The sequence below is a fragment of the Chelonoidis abingdonii genome, chromosome 1 (genome assembly GCF_003597395.2).
Source record: "Chelonoidis abingdonii isolate Lonesome George chromosome 1, CheloAbing_2.0, whole genome shotgun sequence".
In the NCBI taxonomy this organism is placed as follows: Eukaryota; Metazoa; Chordata; order Testudines; family Testudinidae; genus Chelonoidis; species Chelonoidis abingdonii.
The window spans coordinates 233,718,883-233,737,408 of record NC_133769.1 but is presented as its reverse complement, the minus strand read 5'-3'; the positions used below and the strand labels follow the sequence as shown (position 1 = coordinate 233,737,408).

The following is an 18,526-nucleotide window of genomic DNA, read 5'->3' as shown; positions in this document are numbered from 1 at the left end:
ACTTATGCCTGAAATTCACTTTCCTTCATGTTTGCACCACTAAAATCAATCCCTGTTTGCAGAAAGCCAGCACAAAAGGCGTGGAAATGTTTATGGGAATTTGTACTGGCCATCGCTAACAATCCATGATTAACCACTTCTGAAGGCGGGGGTTTGTCAGGACTTGTCAGTGTCACCCTTGTTTTATCCCCTGGATTAGGTGCCAGCAGCCTCCACTTCACAGGAGAAGTTGTGTTAAACAAGCCTGTCTTTCTCTTCCTTCCCCTCCTCTCGGGATCGTTATCTGCAAGCAAGATTCTGGGTAACGCTGAATTTCTTTTCTCGCTTTGCGGTAGGTTGGGGCGGGGAGCGTTAATTAATGGGTTGGCTGGGGCCAAGCTGGGCCCACCTTTCCCCACATCCCACACTCAGTGGTCACTGTATGTCACTTACTTTGAAGCGTCAGCAGCGTGCAAAGCCCAGCCTGTCTGTTCCTGTAGGTAGGCCCCCCATGGAAGCGAGTGACCCGCCCCCAACCTACCCGTGTCTTATTTAACTAGATCCCCGACTAGCAGGGTTTGGTGTGGGGGGGGGGCGGTGTGGATGTCCCTGTTGGCGGAGCACCCCGCAATCCTCCTCTGCTCACCCGCCCGCCGCCGGGGTTTGCTGTCCCTGATTGCTGCTAAACCTCGCTCCGGAGCCCCGAGCCGGCACTGGAGGGGGAGGCAAATCACACCCACAAAGGCAGCAGCATAGTGCTCACTCTCCCTCCCCCCGCTTCTCCGTGCAGCTCAGACATGGGGCCGATCGCCTGCTGCAGCGCTTTGCTAGCCACCCTGCTGCCCTTTGTTACCCGCGGATTTGCCGACACCGCCAGGTTAGTAGAACAGGACCAGCCCAGGGCCCTGCTCTCCTCTGCATTGCACGGGGGCCAGGCAGAGGAGGGTGAAATTGGGGGGTGGTCTGTCTGTCTCAACCAGCGATGGAGCGCTCAGACCCCAGGCGAGAGCTGGGCAAGCTCTCTGCAGTGACTAGCGCAGAAGTCGTGCGAACCGTCCATCAGCCGAGTCCCAGCCCTTTGTTTCTGCTGGCCAGCGATCAGGGAACGGGCGCGGTACAGATGTGTTGGTTAGTCTCAGCTGGTTGCTGAACGCTTCCTGGGACATATTTCACCCTATGGGTTGTCCCATCCGCCAGCTGTTTGCTTTGGCTGTCTCTTCGACAGTTCGCTGTCGGGGATGTGTGATTGGGCACCCCAGGGTTTCTGCTCTGATGGGTGAGTGAATCTCTTAAAATTAAGAGGAGGGAAATCGGAGATACCAAGGTGGCGATAGAAACACTTTCCCTATGAACATTTGCCCAGACACCTGTCCACCTCTCTTGGTGAGACTGTTTTGCTTTGTGCAACCATTCATGAGAACAAGACATGATCTTGTTCTAATGATCACAGAAAACCCATACAAAAGGCTGGTGATTTTTTTGTTAAATGAATATTTGCAATTTTTTCTTCAGTATTTTCCCAGTTCTACTCAAATGGATGTTAATTTAAGTTTTCCCCCTATTCCTCTACATGATGATCCAATTTAACATCATCTATGTTGGGGATGTATTATAGAATGTGTGTATTGCTATGGGTGTGTTAATGCATTACAAATATATGTACATGTACCACTCATGATACCTAGGTATAAGTGTAAAACACATATTATGTGAATTGCAGTTAGAGAGACCCAAGCTGAATATTTCAGAATCAGATTCCTAAAACTGCAAAGTTTTGAAGCATTTGGATCTAGAGGTTTAGGTTGATCCATTACAAAGATAGTGAGGGTGGGGTGGTGAAATGTGGATTCTAGTTAGGAATTTGCAGCTTCATGGGTAGCCAGACCTGGAGTTTTGTTTCAAGCCTATCACTAACTTTAATGTGTATTATTCAATTCAGGTTTGACCACCTGCTTTTGCTTTTTCCTTCTTTAACTGTTTTTTTTTTTTTTTTTTTTTAAATCAGCAGCTGTTGCAGCAGCTTATTCTGGAGGGCAATGATCCTCTTGAACTTTGATTGAGTGCAAGCAGCTGTTTGCTGTGATCAGCTTTTCCTCTTTATACTGTTTCTGCCTGAATGGAGAGGTTCTTGTATGGTACTTTGACTGACAAAGATTTAATAGACTTTCCATAGGCATCTATATCTTCATGTGTTTTCCCCCAGAGCTTTGGATGAATCAAACCTTCAAGCATTTTCCAGTAAGTAGGTGCAGACAGATGTGCAGTATGTTAAATTAAGAACTGTTTGTTGGTGCAGCTCTGATTTTATAAAGTTGAGTATAACTAGGTTCACCCGATAGCAAGTGTGAAACTGGGATGGGGGTGAGGGGGAATAGGCACCTGTATAAGAAAAAGCCCCAAATATCAGGACTGTCCCTATAAAATCAGGACATCTGGTCACCCTAAGTATAATACTACTGAAGAGACAAATTAAGACCCCCCCCCCATTTTACAGACTATAGACTAAACTTTCCCTGGAGTAACTCCACTGAAGTCAATGGGGTTACAGTGGGGATGGCTTTGGCTCTAACAAACTCAAGGAGCTATAGAAGAATACAAAGAAGGTAAGCAAAATACAGAAGGCTATAAATTGCCCTCCTCTAAAATTTGCTTGTAGAAATAGACACTCTTAATAACCATCTGTTAAAGTTTTTAAACATTTTTATCCCACAAGGAGAACATCGAAGTAAGATCCAGCATACAATTTTGAGAGGGAATTAAAGTTATTCAGTATCAGAAACTTTTCCAGGGCTTCACATTCAGAGTTAAGCAAGAAGCCATAAAGACCACAATAAAATAGTAATTATTAAAAAGGAGCATTCATAGGAATTAGAGATGACATTTTCAAGATATTTAGCCTTAGGGTCATGAACTGGTATGTTTCTTCTCAGCAAGTGGAAGTGTGCTGTTCCAGCATGTTCAGAGCTGTCAAGTGCTCAGTTTTTCAGGAACTGCTCAGGGACTCAAGTTTATGAACTCCAGAGCTGCTCATATAGGGAGAAAAAAAAAAAAAACCCACACATTTTGCAGTTCAAGCAGGGCATCCATAACAAGCATTATGTTCATGTTAGTTAGTTCTTGAGGTTTTATGCATTTGTGTTTCAAGCTTTTTCACAGGCCTGAAATTGCAGAATGAAAGCATTTCAACAGAAAATGTTTCTTTGATTTTTAGCTGAACCAGTGTTATGTTGTATTAAAACCTCAATTATATAATATTAAACCAGGAAATTTGAAGACTGATGCTTGCTCCATGTCCATGCATAGGTATGACAAGACAGATTGGTGGTGGTTCCCAATGGGTTTTGGCCAAGATCAGAGTTGCATCTTGTTCTAATTAAAACAGACTTTAAACATCTGGATGGAAGGGTTAAATAGATTTTGTAGAAGATACTAAATTAAAGGGACTCAAAATACCAAGTGTTCTATAGAGTTTTTAGAAATATGGACAGGAAATAGCAAAGTTAGAATCAGCTTTGAAAAACTGAAGTTAATACTAATCAGTCACTGAAAAGGCAGAGTCCTGGAAAGAAGTGATAACAAAAGGAAACATACAGGTCAAATTGTTAGGAAACAAGCTTTCAGAGAGTTAAGAAAGACGAGAAGAAAAGATCGGTAAGATTTTTGTAGTGTGCTCAGAGGCATCATATTGTGGAGCAGATGAAAATGGTTCTTTTCTTTAAAGTTCAGGTTATTCCACATATTAGGGATGAAATACTGGTAAAACTTCCATTCATTTAATTGGGGCCAGGATTTCACCCTAGGCCCTAGTCCTGCAGTACTAACTCAGGAAAAAACTCCCATTGATTTAGACGGGAGTGTTGTCAGCAAAAGAACAGTAGGATCAATCCATTCAAATACTGTGTTCAGTTCTAGGTCTTTCATTACCAGAAATATATATTTGAATTGGAAACAGTTCAGAGAATAGTGACAAAATGGCAACATGCTGAAAAGAATGGCTAGTCATTAGGGAGAGACTTAAAAGAACTAGATTTGTATAAAGTGATTAGAGGGAGATGGGCATGAAAACAGTCTACAGTTATTTAAAAGGGTAAACAAAACACAGGGCTACAGTTGTGCCTTTGAGACAGAACCATGCTGTAAAGAGAGGGGAAGGGAGGAGGAGGAGGAAGGGCATGATGGCAAATTCTTGCTGACTCAGCCAGAATTCCTTCTGGGGTTCTGAAGGAACTCTCGCTGAAGCTTCATCATGTTTCATAATCAGAGTTGGCTAGGGCAAAGTTGGGAATATCATAGATTAGGGTTGAAAGAGACCTCAGGAGGTCATCCAGTTCAACCCCTTGCTCAAAGCAGAACCAACCCCAACTAAATCAAATAACAGAAGATAAATGACAGGGATTTTTGCAGGTTTGTTTGTTTTTCAGGAGAGGTCATAACTCAGTGTAAAACAAACATGCTTCAAATGACACAGTGCTTAAGTGTATGTATACAGCACATACCATAAAGCATACCTATTATTTACAGGTGTATCTGTCACAAGTTAGCAACATAGTCTGGGGTAAGAAGAGAGCCAACTTCCCCCCCCCCCCCATATCATCTTTAACACTAATTGGTCACTTCCTCAGTTACTCCTGGAGGAATTCCACACCAAAAAGTTAAAATTCTGCATACAATATTTTAAAATTCTGCTGTAAATGGGTTGGGACTCACCCCCGTGGCGCTCCTGCCGGTGACTTCAGGAATTAGCTCGATTCCAGTGAAGCGCCCCCTCCTGGTGGTGTCCCGTCCATTGTTCTGCCCTCTGCTGTTGCTGGACCCGCGTTGCTCCCTGCTCGGCGGCATCCTCTTCGAGGCCACTGCCCTCCAGCAGTGTCCCTTAGTTCATCTGGACCCCCTTCTGGGAATCGGTGATCAGCAGTCCTCCACTCCAGCCACCATGTGCAACCACATACTCCAATGTCTAACCCCTCTTGTCAGGGATCGGGCGTAGTCTATAATGGCCGCTCCCTACGGCTGATGGCTAGGTGTACTGCAAGGAGGAAAGGGGGGGACCCAGGCCTGCCCTCTACTCTGGGTCCCAGCCCAAGGACCCTCTAGCGTCAGCCTCGCTGTCCTCTTTCTTTCCCCGGGCCACTTCCCCTACGGCCTCTTGCACCTGCTAGGCCCTTCCTTTCAGGGCCTGCAGCCTGGTGCCTATAGGCTTGAGCCTTCTAGCCTCCCTGAGCCTGCCCAGCACTGCGCTGTCCACAGTGCTAGTCTCCCCCTTGGAGACTGACCTTCCCCTGTCGAAGGCCTGGGACAGACTGACTGCTCCTGCTCTGGGCAGCCTTTATATACATCTGAGCCTGGCCCTGATTGGCTCCCCATCTGCGCAGGCGCCTTGGCCTGCCACAGCCCACTCTCACAGGGAGTGGGGGAGTCTGCCCCACTACATCTGCACATTTTATTTGTCAAAACAACAATATAATCACATCAGGTTCAATTATTTTGGTAATTTATTTCAAAATACTTGTCAGCAACTATGTCTGTAATAATATCGACAACAAAAAAGATCCAGGAAATGTTTTTTTTTTGTCAGATTCCTTGTTAGTCATATTAATACAGAATTCTGAGTAATACATCTAAACTATAATACAGAAACTTATTTCCCTCACCCCTCTGAAGCAGTGCAAAGGCTTGGCTGAGTCAGGGTAACGGAGGAGCTGAAGGAAAGGGAAAGAATTCTGGGAAGGAGCCTGGGTGTGAACTTGGACGGTTGTTGGATGTGGGCAGGAGAAGTATGGAACAGGGTTTTCGGTTTGTTTTTATTTTTGGAAAGGGAGGGATTGTTAGGGATCCTCCACCATGCAGACCCTGGTTGTCCCCTAGCCTCTTTCATTCAGTCAGACACATTTTCCCCAGTCCCCATGTGTCCCTACATCCCCCCTTCCTATCCCAAAGTGGTCTACACCCCTACTCAGCCATCCCACCTCTCACCAACCCCATGTGACCCTGCACCCCCACTCCAATTCAGCCCCTGCCCCAGTCTGTGACACACACCCCCAAGCAGCCCCATGTGTCCCATGCTGTCCACACACACCCCAATATCTCATGCCTCCTGGGCGGGGCACTGTGAGGAAGGCAGCTTCTCTTCCCTGTGCACAGTTGTGGCTGGCTTGGGAACAACTGCTCTGTTCTGGCACCGCAGTGGCCCTGGAGAACAAAAGGCATAACTGCAGCAACTTTCCTGCAGAATGTATTTTTGGGGGGGGGGGGGGAATAATTCTGCCCCAGTACATGAATTCTACGGGTGTGCAGTGGTGCAGAACTCCCCCAGAACTATTCAGTGCACTGTGCTACCTATAGATTCAGTTTTTTTGTTAAAGAAAGGAAAAGGCAAAGCTTTTTTGAATAAAAAAACAAAACAAAAAAACCCAAACAGCCCCAAATTCAGAGGCTAGGAACAATGAACTGATTATTGGAATGAAATCAGAAACTTTAACATGCATTTGTAAAGTTAATGGTGTCAGCCAGCCACAGGTGGCACTGTAACACTGACAGACCCCAGTCGTCAGTGGGCAGGATCAGACCTGGGATCTCTGAAGCTTAGTGCATGAGCCTCTACTGCATGAGCTAAAAGCTACATGGCCCTTAGAAATTAATGGGTTTGCTACAGCATTAGCTAAGTGGTCTCAGTGACACTAGAGAGGACAGAGCACCACACGCAGGTGGTATGTGGGTTACAGTATCGTCTACAGCCATTATGGTAGCAGGTTTCATTGAAGCCTGACATGACCTTCCAAGAACTAAGGATCAGCAAGAAATTTCTTTGATCTTGCCTTTTCTAACAAACATATAGCAACAGGTATATTTATATTTTAAGACACACCCTACCAGACAAAGGCACTTCACTGCACATGCTTCTTCCTTTGGGGAGAGGAATGAGAGAATAAACACTACGTGAGAGATGAGTCACATCCATTAATGCAGGGCCACCCGGGGGGTAGGAGGAGGCACAAGTGGGGCATTTAACCCAGGCCTCGCAGGGGCCCCGGAGTGGGGTCCTTCACTCGCTCTGGGGGCCCCAAAAAACTCACAAGGCCAGGGCCCCCGGAGCTTCTTCCACTCCAGGTCTTCAGTGGCAGAGGGTCCTTCCGTTCCCACCGCTGAAGACCGCTGAAGACCCCAGGCCCCCTGAATCCTCTGGGCGTCCCTGTGTTAATGCACTGCTGGAAGACGCTCAGCTACTATAGTGCTGAGCATGTTATAAAAACCTCTGTCAAATAGATGTTACAGAGCTCCATCAGACCCCTAAGTCTTTGCCACAGGGCAAGATGCAACACTTTGTTTAGGCCCGCCAATAACTGAGTTCTTGGATTCCTTCTGATGACCTGTCTCCTGGCTGGCCTGCCTTTGGTGACAGTTCATTTGAGAAGGCAGTTTTGCTGAGGGAAATATCATTCCCTGTCTTTGGAAGTATTCTTTTTTTCTTAATTTATGTGAATGGTTCCTGTGAGGATGACTGCCTTAGAAATCTGTAATGAGTATAGTAACTCCATAGTTGCTCTAAAAAAAGTTTTTTATATTACAACTCAATACAGGGTGACAGGCATTAATGACACTACCATCAGGAGATAACGCTATGACTTTAATATGTATCAGAGGAAGTACAAAAATGCGTGAGTCTTATTTTCAGTATAGGACTTGTATGTTCCCACAAATTGCCCTGTTAATACCCACACCTTCACCTGGAAATTCCAGCTACTGAACTCTCTCTAATGAGGCAACATTTTCTTTGAAGGAGGACAAATATTTGTAGACTGTGTCAAGAAAGTGTATTAAGGAGAAGGGGATGGATGCATGGGATTTCAGGTCAGGGACTGAGTTTTGTGCATAGGTGGCTGAATGGCAAGAGATCTTATGGAAAAGAGTTGGAGGAGAAAAACAGATGGGCTGAGGGCAGGTTAATGGGCAGGTGGGGGACCCCAAAAACCATCACTGCATAGTAATCACCTCAGGATTTATGCAGCACTGATTTTCCATAAGTATTGTAATTTGGTCATTAGCATTGTAGAATTAGTCACTGTGGCCCACTTCATGTGATGCAAAGTGGAATCACCCCATCGACTCCAGTGAAGCTACACTGACTTATATGAGCTCAGGATCTGGCCCTATTTTCTATTTTGCAATTTTAATAGAAAAGCTGTAAGTTAGTTACAGTTTGAAAACTCCAAACCACCAACTTAGCATCCCTTCAATGAACCCTACTGACTACTTCAGTGACGCATGTCAGCAACATTAAAGTGTGTGGCGGTGGATAAAATTTGATTAAAACGTGCAAAGGAGGCAGTGTGATGGTAGATTAAAGTGTGTTCCTCTGCTGCAGCTAATGTTATGCTTCGTGCACAGCTCAAGAGGTCACAGGCAGCTGCTGAGTGTGAACCAGCCTGGGGTTTGTCGCTACGGTTCTAAGTTCGAGTGCTGCTATGGCTGGAGAAAGAACAAAGGGCACTGCGAAGGTAACGTTAGCAAATAACCATTGACATCTTCATGACTGTGCACTTAGCTTTTAATAATGTGGCTCCTTATGGGCCCACCAGAGGTTATAGGAAGCAGAACAAGTGATGACTCAATATACTGTAGGAGCATGAAGAAAATAAGTTTTAGAGAGAATCTCTTTAAAAATGCAGAATTTGATAAACAGAGGCACCCAGTAAAATAGATTCATAACTTTTTAAGGCCATAAGGGACCATTAGGATTATCTAGCCTGACCTTCTGCATAGCAAACTGAAAGATAAGAACTGGATAATGCTTGTACCAAGATAGCCATCGAAAATTATAACAATATCCAAGAAATCATAAATGCAGACAGTTGTCACTAAAACTATGTTTACAGACAGATGCTTTTCATTAAGTAGCAGCCTTTATCTTCAGATTCTCTGGGAAGCAATAGTTTTCACCCATCTAAAAAGAGATTAAAATTCAAGCAACAAGTCCATCTGACTAGAACTTATGTTGCCAGCCAGTATTCTGGTCCCTGGGGAGCTGGTTTAATGAAGGATCAATGGCTTTTAAGAGGCTTCCAATCTCTTAAGGGCATACAAATGCAAGGGAGAGGGTAATATGAAATCTCTCCCCAGCTGTATTTAGGCAAAGCACAATGAACTCATAAAATGTTGGAGCAGCTGAGAAATTGACTCCTCCTAAAGTCCATCTGCTGGCCAATAAACTTAGCGGTGACTATCTGTCGAAGTTTAATAAAGGTTCAGTGTATAATTGTAAAAATCAGTAGACTGCTGTCTAAAAGGGAGAGATGCCCCAGAGCCTTTTCTCCTTATAACTATTAATATGCTTTTCAGATAGCAATGCTAGTGTGTGTGGTTTTTTTTGTTTTTTTGTTCTTTAAGAAAACTTGAGCAAAGGGATTCCTTAATGATTTTGCATTGTTTGTATAACTCTAGTTCTGGTGCTAAAGAATACACAGAGGTAAATATGGCATTATGCAAAAGTAATTTGGATGAGCAAATGCAACTAGTCACTTTTTTCACCCAAAAGCATTCACATGACCTTCTATTGGTGTCCAGTTTTCACAAGTTCTTGAAATTCTTCACCTGGCAGATTTCTGGTTTGAGTCAACCAGGATGTAAATCTAAACTGTAAATAAAGATGCAGTAGCTCCTCCAGCCAGTTGAGGATCTTTTTTTTTTATATACTTATTTGATTTCACAGTGTGCAACTTTCCATTCAGGGTTTGTCAGTTTAGGTACAGTGAAATTCTTCATTATTTGAGGTACGAGGTGATTTAAACACAAAGGATTAATCCATTTTAATAAAATGTTTAACAAATTTTTAAAGACCTTAATAAAAGATACCTAAATTCCATTGTGCTAATTCTAGCAAATTCTAGATTGTAGCTTTCCTATGTGCTTTAACTGGTAATACAGGTACACAAGAGAATTGAGACAAGATCCTATAAGCTTTGTGCCTGTCTCCAGGGCTCCTAGGTGCTATGGTAATGCAAATAACTAATAACAACAACATCCCACTGACTTCAGCAGGAGTTACTTGTATCTATGCATTGCGCGATTAGGCCTTCAATTTAAAAAAGAAAATGTGTCATACTGGAGAATATCTGCTTTTGTAAAATATTTTAGGGTCTCATGTTCAAGATGCAATGCTCTGATTCTCGATTACTAAATACCATTTTATAAGCTCATCTGGAAAATAAAATAACAGGTCTGTAGCAGGGTAAGAGACTTGTGAAACACTTATTTCCCCAGTGCTTTACAACAGACTTGTGACAAATCAGTTAAGTCCTGAATTACCAAACAAAAAGCCACAACCCCCAGACTACTCATAACTAGCACTGTTGCTCAGGACAGTGGTTTAGGCCAAGTTTTTCAAACTTGGGTGTCCAAAGTTAGGCATCTAGATCTTGTTTAGGCCCTTAAGTAGTCTGGTGCTCAAAACCTCTGGGGAGAAAAAACTAGACTTTAGGTGCTTAATATTGAACACACATTTGAAATTTTTGCTCTTACTTTTTATTGCTTTAACAAAGAGGGAGATTGGAGAGATCTAGATCCTGAACAGCAGAAGCTGACATTCTTACAACCCACTAGCTCATGGATACCAAAAATATCAAGATGGCAGGTTTCCAGTTCTGCAATGTTTAGTGATGCATTGAATGCACTGAAATTAAGCCATAATGGTTCATGAAATATTAAAGAGTTAAAGTCCAGGTATATTTTAAAGTACTGGTTCAGTAAGTCTTTTGCATGCTGCGTAGCACATACTGATGTTCATAATCACACTGAATTTCTTGCTCATGTGAGCAGGTTTTGTATAGAAGTGCCAAGCCCTCAGAACAATTTGGAAGTAGTAGAAAGAAGGGCACCCACCTACTGGCTAATAACAATGGGTTGTGAATTAAAAAGCTTAAAGTCATAAATATGTTCAGGCTTACCAGGTGGAAGAGGTATTGTAATTTATAATCCGCTCTACTGTGCTTTATGTTTCTTCCGAGCAAAAGAAATAAAGCACAACTTAGTAACCACCATGTACCAGCCAGAGGCAAAGTTATAGATGAAGGTGAGGCTAGAATCCAGAGGTGAGCCTAGCAAGTAGGTTGGGGGCACTGAATTAGGTGGGCAATATTTCACCTTGAACAGGACAAAGCAAAGGTTTTTTTTACACCTGTATCACCACACAGGAAGAGAGCACTTAGAGCAGGGGTAGGCAACCTCTGGCATGCGTGCCGAAGGCAGCATGCGAGCTGATTTTCAGTGGCACTCACACTGCCCAGGTTCTGGCCACCGGTTCGGGGGGCTCGGCATTATAATTTAATTTTAAATGAAGCTTCTTAAATATTTTAAAAAACGTATTTACTTTACATACAACAGTTTAGTTATATATTATAGACTTCTAGAATGAGACCTTCTAAGAAGTTAACATGTATTACTGGCACACGAAACCTTAAATTAGAGTGAATAAATGAAGATTCAGTACACCACTTCTGAAAGGTTGCTTACCCCTGACAGAGTATGGGCTAGATATGTTCCTGCGTCTCTGATGTCCCCTCCGCCCCCCACCTCCTACCTGGGAGCTTCTACAAAGTTCCTGGCAGGAGTTAGAGCTATTTGGCCTGACCTTCCTTAGAGTGACTCAGCCTTGTGTGGAAGACCTTGCTGATGGAAGGAGTAATTATAAATTCTCCCCACCAGTAAATCTAGCCAAATTGTTTGGTATTCTTTTAAAAGAAAAATGTAACCCTCAGCTTGGGATGGGATATACATTACTAAATAATAATTTAGAATCCAGGCCTAGATTTTTGCCCTTTGCACACCAGGATGCACAAGTGTATCTGAAGCTGTCTTGACATCATTAGTTTCTCCAGTATGTTCATACTATATGGGAAGACTTTAAATACCGTGTGTGCTTTACCATTAGATGTTAAAACATCTTACTACTGTTTACAGAAAGATATTGTGCTACATGGGCATTGTGCCAGACAATCACTGCAATTCTCAGGTGGCATGTCAGACCCCGTAATTAGAAAGTGTTCAGACACATCAGGAAAATTACATAGAGATTGAACTGGCACATAGTCTGATTTATTTCCAAGGGAACTGCATGGAGTCTCAATCAATTGGCAGAGAGTCTGACTCTGCTTATCTACAGTGACCTGAAGCTGATCTAGAATGGCTTAGAAAAGAAGACAATTCAGCAGTATTCTAGAGAGAGAGCGCCTCTCTGGAGATATTCATAAGCGGGACTCCAGAGTGGGTAGAAAAAGGAAGGAAGAGGCATGGACAAAGGACAACTAGGGGGAATTCAGAGGAAAAGGGAGAAAAGCTCAGATCTTACATTACAACTGAATCTTGGGTTTTAAAATGCTAAATATCTCTAATACAGCACTTATGAATACTCATGATAATGAATGAATATAGATGAGTCTGAGAGATGCACATTTTAGTTCCAAATTTCTAAGCTTCTACCAGCCTTATATATTTCCATTCACCTGTTCCCCCACAGCAAGTAAACTCTTCGAATGGATGAGCAGAAGCATGTACTCAGGGGTGAAAGTAACTTAAAGGACTTGTCAGTATTCCAGAGTCCTGTGGAGGGGGAGGGGCCTCAACCAGAAGAGGCATGGCCTCTATCAGAGGGTGTGGGGCCTTTAAATCCCAGGGATTTTAAATCAGGATTTAAAGGGCTCAGGGATTCAGCTGAAGCTAGGGGCTGGGCCCTTTAAATCACCCTCAGAGCTCCCAGCTGCAGAGGCAGCTGGGAGCTCTGGGTTTCGGCAGGGGTGAAAGTAATTTACATTTCTTACCCTTATGGTCCAATCGCAAGCAACCCACCTCTCCTACGTACTTCATGGATCCCTCCCACTGCCTGACATAGCTAGAGAAAATAAAGCTGCTATTACTACTACCAGTACTGTCTGTAATAAAACTTTACTATTGGAATAAGCCTGAAAAAGTGAAAACTCACTGTCACATTTTTCTCTGTGTCTTCCCTCCTCCTCCAGCCAGGCTGCTGACACTAGGCTCCGTGCTTTCTCCCTGCCTAGCACTGAGCAGTAGCTGCAGGAGCTTCCCTCTAGCTTGCAGCAGGGAGCAGGGGACCGGCTGAGGAAGGGAGAAGCCTGCCTGCTGCATAAGAACAGTTTAAACTCAGCCGTTTCCTGCGCGGTTCAGTAACATTTCAAAGAGGATCTGCAAGCAGTTTGGACACCACAACCATGATGCTCTGCTGGGGAGGGCATGGGATAGATTTGAACTTGGAAATGGTTCCTGATTTTGATTGTGTTTTTTGTGTATAGGAGATCCCCTCATCCCAGGGGCAGAAAAGAACTGCCCCTGCCATGGTCACCCGCTACCCCCCGCCCCCCAACAACAACTGTGAGTGAAATTAACAAGGATGCCAGAAACGGTTTCTAATCCTGGGGGCTGAACTGCGCAGGGAACAGCTGAGTTTAGACTGTTCTTATGCAGGCAGCAGCAGCAGGCATCTCAGCCAGTGTCCCTACTGCAAGCTAGAGCCTAGAAGAGAACCCCTGCTGGGGGGCCGGAGAGGGGGGAGGGGAAAAGCAATGCAGAGCCTTGTCTGCAGCCTGGCTGGAGGAGGGGAAGGGAGAAGATGAGAAACCAATGTGACAGTGAGTTTTCCCCTTCCACCTGCTTTTATTAGCTCTGGATTTAAGCTGTGCGGCCAAATGCTTATGCCTGTTGTATTTGGTTTGTATATTAGTACTCAAGAGTCCCTGAATCCCCGGAGGCAGACAAGGACTGCCCCTGCCTGTCATAAGTACGATATCCGGTAATGGCGTAAGCGCGTTAAGTTTTCTACCTTGCGAAAAGCGTGTAACCAAACAGCCTGACCAAGGAGACCAATTTCAGAGAACTGGATTGTTAAAGTTCAGGGCGGGAATTTGTATTTTACTTGGGTCTTTTTTGTTTTTCTCCGCCTGTGAAGTAAACAAGTTTTCCTTCTACCTCGCTGTGAGTAAACAAGTTTTCCTTCTACCTCCATCTTATCTCAAATATTCTACTAAAAGTCTGTGAGTACAAAGGAACCCAAAGTAATTCGGCTATGAGGAGCTTTGTGGTGTATTTACAGATGTGGATTCCTGCCATGGTCAAACACACCCTCCCCACTCCCCCCAGCTACTGTGAGTGAAATTAACAAGGATGCCAGAATCCACTCCTAACCCTGACGGCTGAACCACTCAGGGAACAGTTGAGTTTAAACTATTTTATGCAGGGAGCAGGCTTCTCCCCCCCATCAACCAGTCTCTTTTTCTTACCAGTCCTCTGTACCAGCCCATACCAGCTTATTTTCAGCTCCGCACGTACTGTGATCTAGCAGAACCCTGGCAGCTGCCTTAGACTGCAGCTCTATTCTTCCAGTGGCTCCACGCTCTCCTACGGTTAACTCCATTGTGCAGAGGGACAGGGAAGGTGCTAAGAGGAAACTGATTCAGCCTCATTTTTGGCAGGGGGAAAGAAAGTGAAGGGATTGTTCTGGAGGGGATGAAGGAAGAAAGCTATGAAATTCCTTTCAGTGCATCCAGCACTTTGTAGGCCAATAGCAGCACCATTTCCCCTTCCTTTCCCTTCAGCCCCAAAACTCTGCCAGCACCAACCCTATTCTGCCCACAACACTACTCTCTTCTGCTCTACATCAGTGCCAAGTTCCTTCTTTTCCCTCCCATACTCATGCTTAGCAAGCATTTTCCTCCTGCTCCCCACTCAACAAAAATTTACCAGTGCGGACAGAGCAAGCTATCTGTGTTGCCTTGAGTTTTGTCCTGTTCAATTAAAGTGTCTTCTGGGTATTGTGGAGTGATTCAGATGAAATACTTTGACAATTTTAGTTCACACTAGGTTCTCTTGTAATGCAGAAATGTCTCTACCTTCCAGCAACACCACCTTTAATTTCTCTCTGTTTTGCCCTCCAGCCACCTGCGAACATGGGTGCAAGTATGGCGAGTGCATGGGGCCAAACAAATGCAAATGTTTTCCTGGATTTACAGGGAAAACCTGCAGTCAAGGTTTGTACACATTATAGTTCTCCAAAAAAAAAAAAAAAAATACTTTGATTATTGACAGTCTGTCTCCTTGTCTTCATCTCCCTATGGCAAAGTTGGGGCGGGGGGCGGGGAATCTCAGTAATTTGTTTGCAGCTACAAATTTAACCGACTTTGGAATTCTGAATTGTCATGGATGATTAAAGGATAATATGGAAACTAAAACAGGTAGGTAGTCTTCAATGAAAACATTCCACTTACTTGTTGAGGGAACAGATCTTTCTTCTAGATACTGTACTTGTCTATCTATAGTACTTACATGGCCCCCATTGCTATAGTATCTGAGTCCAGCACAATCTTTCATGTATTTTTACTGACAGTACTCCTGTAAGCTAGGGCAGTGCCATTAGCTCCATTGTACAGAGGGGGAACTGAGGCACAGAGCAGCTAAATGACTTGCCCAAGGTAGTCAAGACAGCTGTGGCAGAGCAAGGAACTGAACCTAGGGGTTTCCCAGGTCCTAGGCTAGTACCAAGCCATTGAACCATACTACTTCAGTATCTTTACAGTATATAAAAACCACTTAAAGTGCAAGTGTTCAGTATTCTGACCCCCTCCTGTACATTTCCTTTCTTCTGCTCAGGCAGCCAGGATTTGGGGTATATGTTGTTGGCTGTCCTATATATTTCTGCTCACTTAGAATACCCCACCCACACAGCCCAACCCCTTGCTCCAACCCCTGCCCCAGCCTGGCACCATCTCCCATATCCCAAGCCCCACCCCAGAGCCTGCACCCCCAGCCGGAGCCCGGTGAAAGTGAGTGAGGGTGGGGGAGAGTGAGCGACAGAGGGAGGGGAGAATGGAATGAGTCTCGGAGAAGGGGCAGGGCAGAGGTATTCAGTCTTGTGCCATTAAATATGGTTACCAACTTTCTATAGGATAGTAGTGCAGAAAGGTCTTGATCCCATCGTGCTAGGCACAGTGCTTAAGCATAGTAAAAAAAAATCCGAGTGTTTATAGCCAGAATAGACATGAAAGAAAGGAGGCATTATAAACTTGCATCCCTACTAGTCCAAAAGAGCCCAGGCACACTTCAAAAGACATGTTTGAGAGGATTTGGGAACAGGAGTGAGAGCATGTTTTCCATTACAATTAAGGGGTGGAAATGAGTTCTCTAGATGGTAGGCTTGCTGAGTTCCTATTCAGAATTATTTTCATGCTGTTGAAATTTTATTGTAGTATAGGTTAGGGCACCTAGAGTCTTGTATAGGCATCCTACTATTTAAATAAATTATCTTCCCCATTTTATGGATGGAGAAATGAAATGCAGAGTGATTGGAGTCTTCCCCAAAGACACACAAGAACTTGTCATAAAAAAAACAGGAATTGAAGCCAGAAATCCCATTCTAGTTCCTTGACCACAAGTTTTTCTTCTGAACTGAATTAATGGACTGGTCACAATTTACATGGGCAAATACTTTGTTTGTACATGCTAATTTGAATTTTTGAGAACTCTGAAATTAGGACACCCAAACTTGTACATTCATAGTTTTGGCTTCATAAGTTTACAGGTAGCCTACTGTTACTTTTTCACAGTATTTTTAGGCTCTGCTTTAAAATGTTAAAGCAAGTGGATTAAAGGACACCATCAACTATGAATATTAACTGTTTGCAAAAAAATTAAACAGTCCAATTTCTGAGATAACTTCAGAACATTATTTGAAGGGTGCTATTAGAAAAACCCTTCAGAAAAGCCCTTGAATTTTTTTTCTTCCACGTTGACACTATTTATAAGGAATTTTCAGCAAGGGAAAAATTAACTGACTGACTCTAGAGAGGAAAAGGTGAAACTGACTAAATGCTATAAGTAAAAATTTCAAGATCACCTAAGTCCCATTTTTCATAAGAGGCTAAGAATCATTGGAAGGCAATAGGACTTAGGCTCCTAAGTCACTTTGGTAACTTTGAAAAAAATGTTTCCATAGTCTAGTTGAACAAAATTTCTGCTCATCTTTGTTACAGTAATCTTGGCTGTTACATAGATCTGTAGTACCTACAAAACTTTCAGTTGTAATTTCCAAATTGGCGTCTCTCTAAAATGTATGAAAAACAATGTTTTGAGTAATATCATGTTTCCTCTTTTTGTTGGAATGGGCTCTGACAAATACTTTTGCAGACATATCACTACCCAGACGGTTTGCTCTTTGTGGCCTGGAGGTTTTCCTCTGGCCTGCAGGCCACACTAACACATGAACAGATGCTGAGACAATTAGAACTGGAATTGAGCCCACTCAGCCCTCTCAGTTTTTTTTTTTTTTTTTTAATTGAAATCACATTAGTGTATCATTAAACACATAGTGTATGGACTATGTGCAGTGATGTATTTTGTTAATGAATTCTTCAGTATTTGATAAAAAGGTTTCAAAATAGTGAAAGGCAGCAGTTGCCAAACAGTTTATGAAAGTCACAAATGCTGATACTGGTCACATGTAACAGGAGTTTAAGCCTCCACTGTCAGCATTGTATTTCACTCCAGGCAAATTAAATTCAGCTAGGTGACTTCCTTCTCTACAAAAGCTGGTTCCTTGGCAATTAATAACTAAAATTGTTTCTTGCCCTTTTCAAGAGTAGTTTAAAAAAAGAAAGTGGGTAAACTAACCTAAACTCTACGTTCCCCAAATGAGAAGTGGGTTTACCCTCAGATACACTGATACTTTGATTTTATTGACAGGTTGGGTTTTGAGAATGGTTTTTAGAAGATTGGTAAAGAACTCAGCTGCATGAGTTTCCTTTAAAAAAAAAAAAAAAAACACACATATGATCACCTCTGTCTCCCTTAACGATTCACTCACAGCTGATGCTTGGCCAGTGAAATCTCTTAGTCATCTTTTCCCCATGCTGTGTGACTGACTTGTTTTCACTTTTTTTTTGTATGAATGTCACATGGGGGACTAAAGTCTCTAGCTAGAATAATAAAAACCCTGCTGTTAGCAAATATTGTAATTTCAGTTCTCTCTCTCCTCTTGCAGTCTGCCAGAGGTTGCACTGCAATCTGTCAGGTGCAGCCAGCCCTCCTTGCTAGTTTTCATAGCACTCACTTAGGCAGATGATCTGCTGAATTCCTTTCTTGCAAGGGGTTGGCTCATTTTCTATCCCAGGACTTTTACTTTGGGGAATTTTAGGCATGAAGCAACATTATAACCATGTATTTAAAAACAACAAAAATCCCTGCACTCATTTCATTCAAATTATTTCTGCAGATACAAATGAATGTGGATTGAAACCACGTCCTTGTGAGCATAGATGTATGAACACCCATGGCAGCTACAAGTGCTATTGTCTCAATGGCTACATGCTCATGCCAGATGGCACGTGTGCAAGTAAGTAATGCATATCACAGGACAGGCAGTAATTTAGATACACAGATTATCCAATCAATATCTTATCACAAATGACCCCTGTGTAATGACGGCTGGCAGCTAGTTTTTCTGTGACAAGGTATCTCTGTCAGGTTCCTAGTGCTGTCAATACTAAAGGAT

The 18,526-nt window shown here is 43.3% G+C and overlaps 1 protein-coding gene across 1 annotated transcript in view; it reads left to right on the top strand.

The window, feature by feature from the left end:
- Positions 1–776: 776 nt before the first annotated feature.
- Positions 777–18,526, top strand: part of EGFL6 (EGF like domain multiple 6) — a 67,710-nt gene continuing 49,960 nt past the window's right edge. Inside the window, exons 1-4 of the mRNA XM_032795914.2 lie at positions 777–856; positions 8,365–8,474; positions 14,919–15,011; positions 18,248–18,367. Coding sequence (XP_032651805.1) covers positions 777–856; positions 8,365–8,474; positions 14,919–15,011; positions 18,248–18,367 — 403 coding nt within the window. The remainder of the gene's footprint in view (positions 857–8,364; positions 8,475–14,918; positions 15,012–18,247; positions 18,368–18,526) is intronic.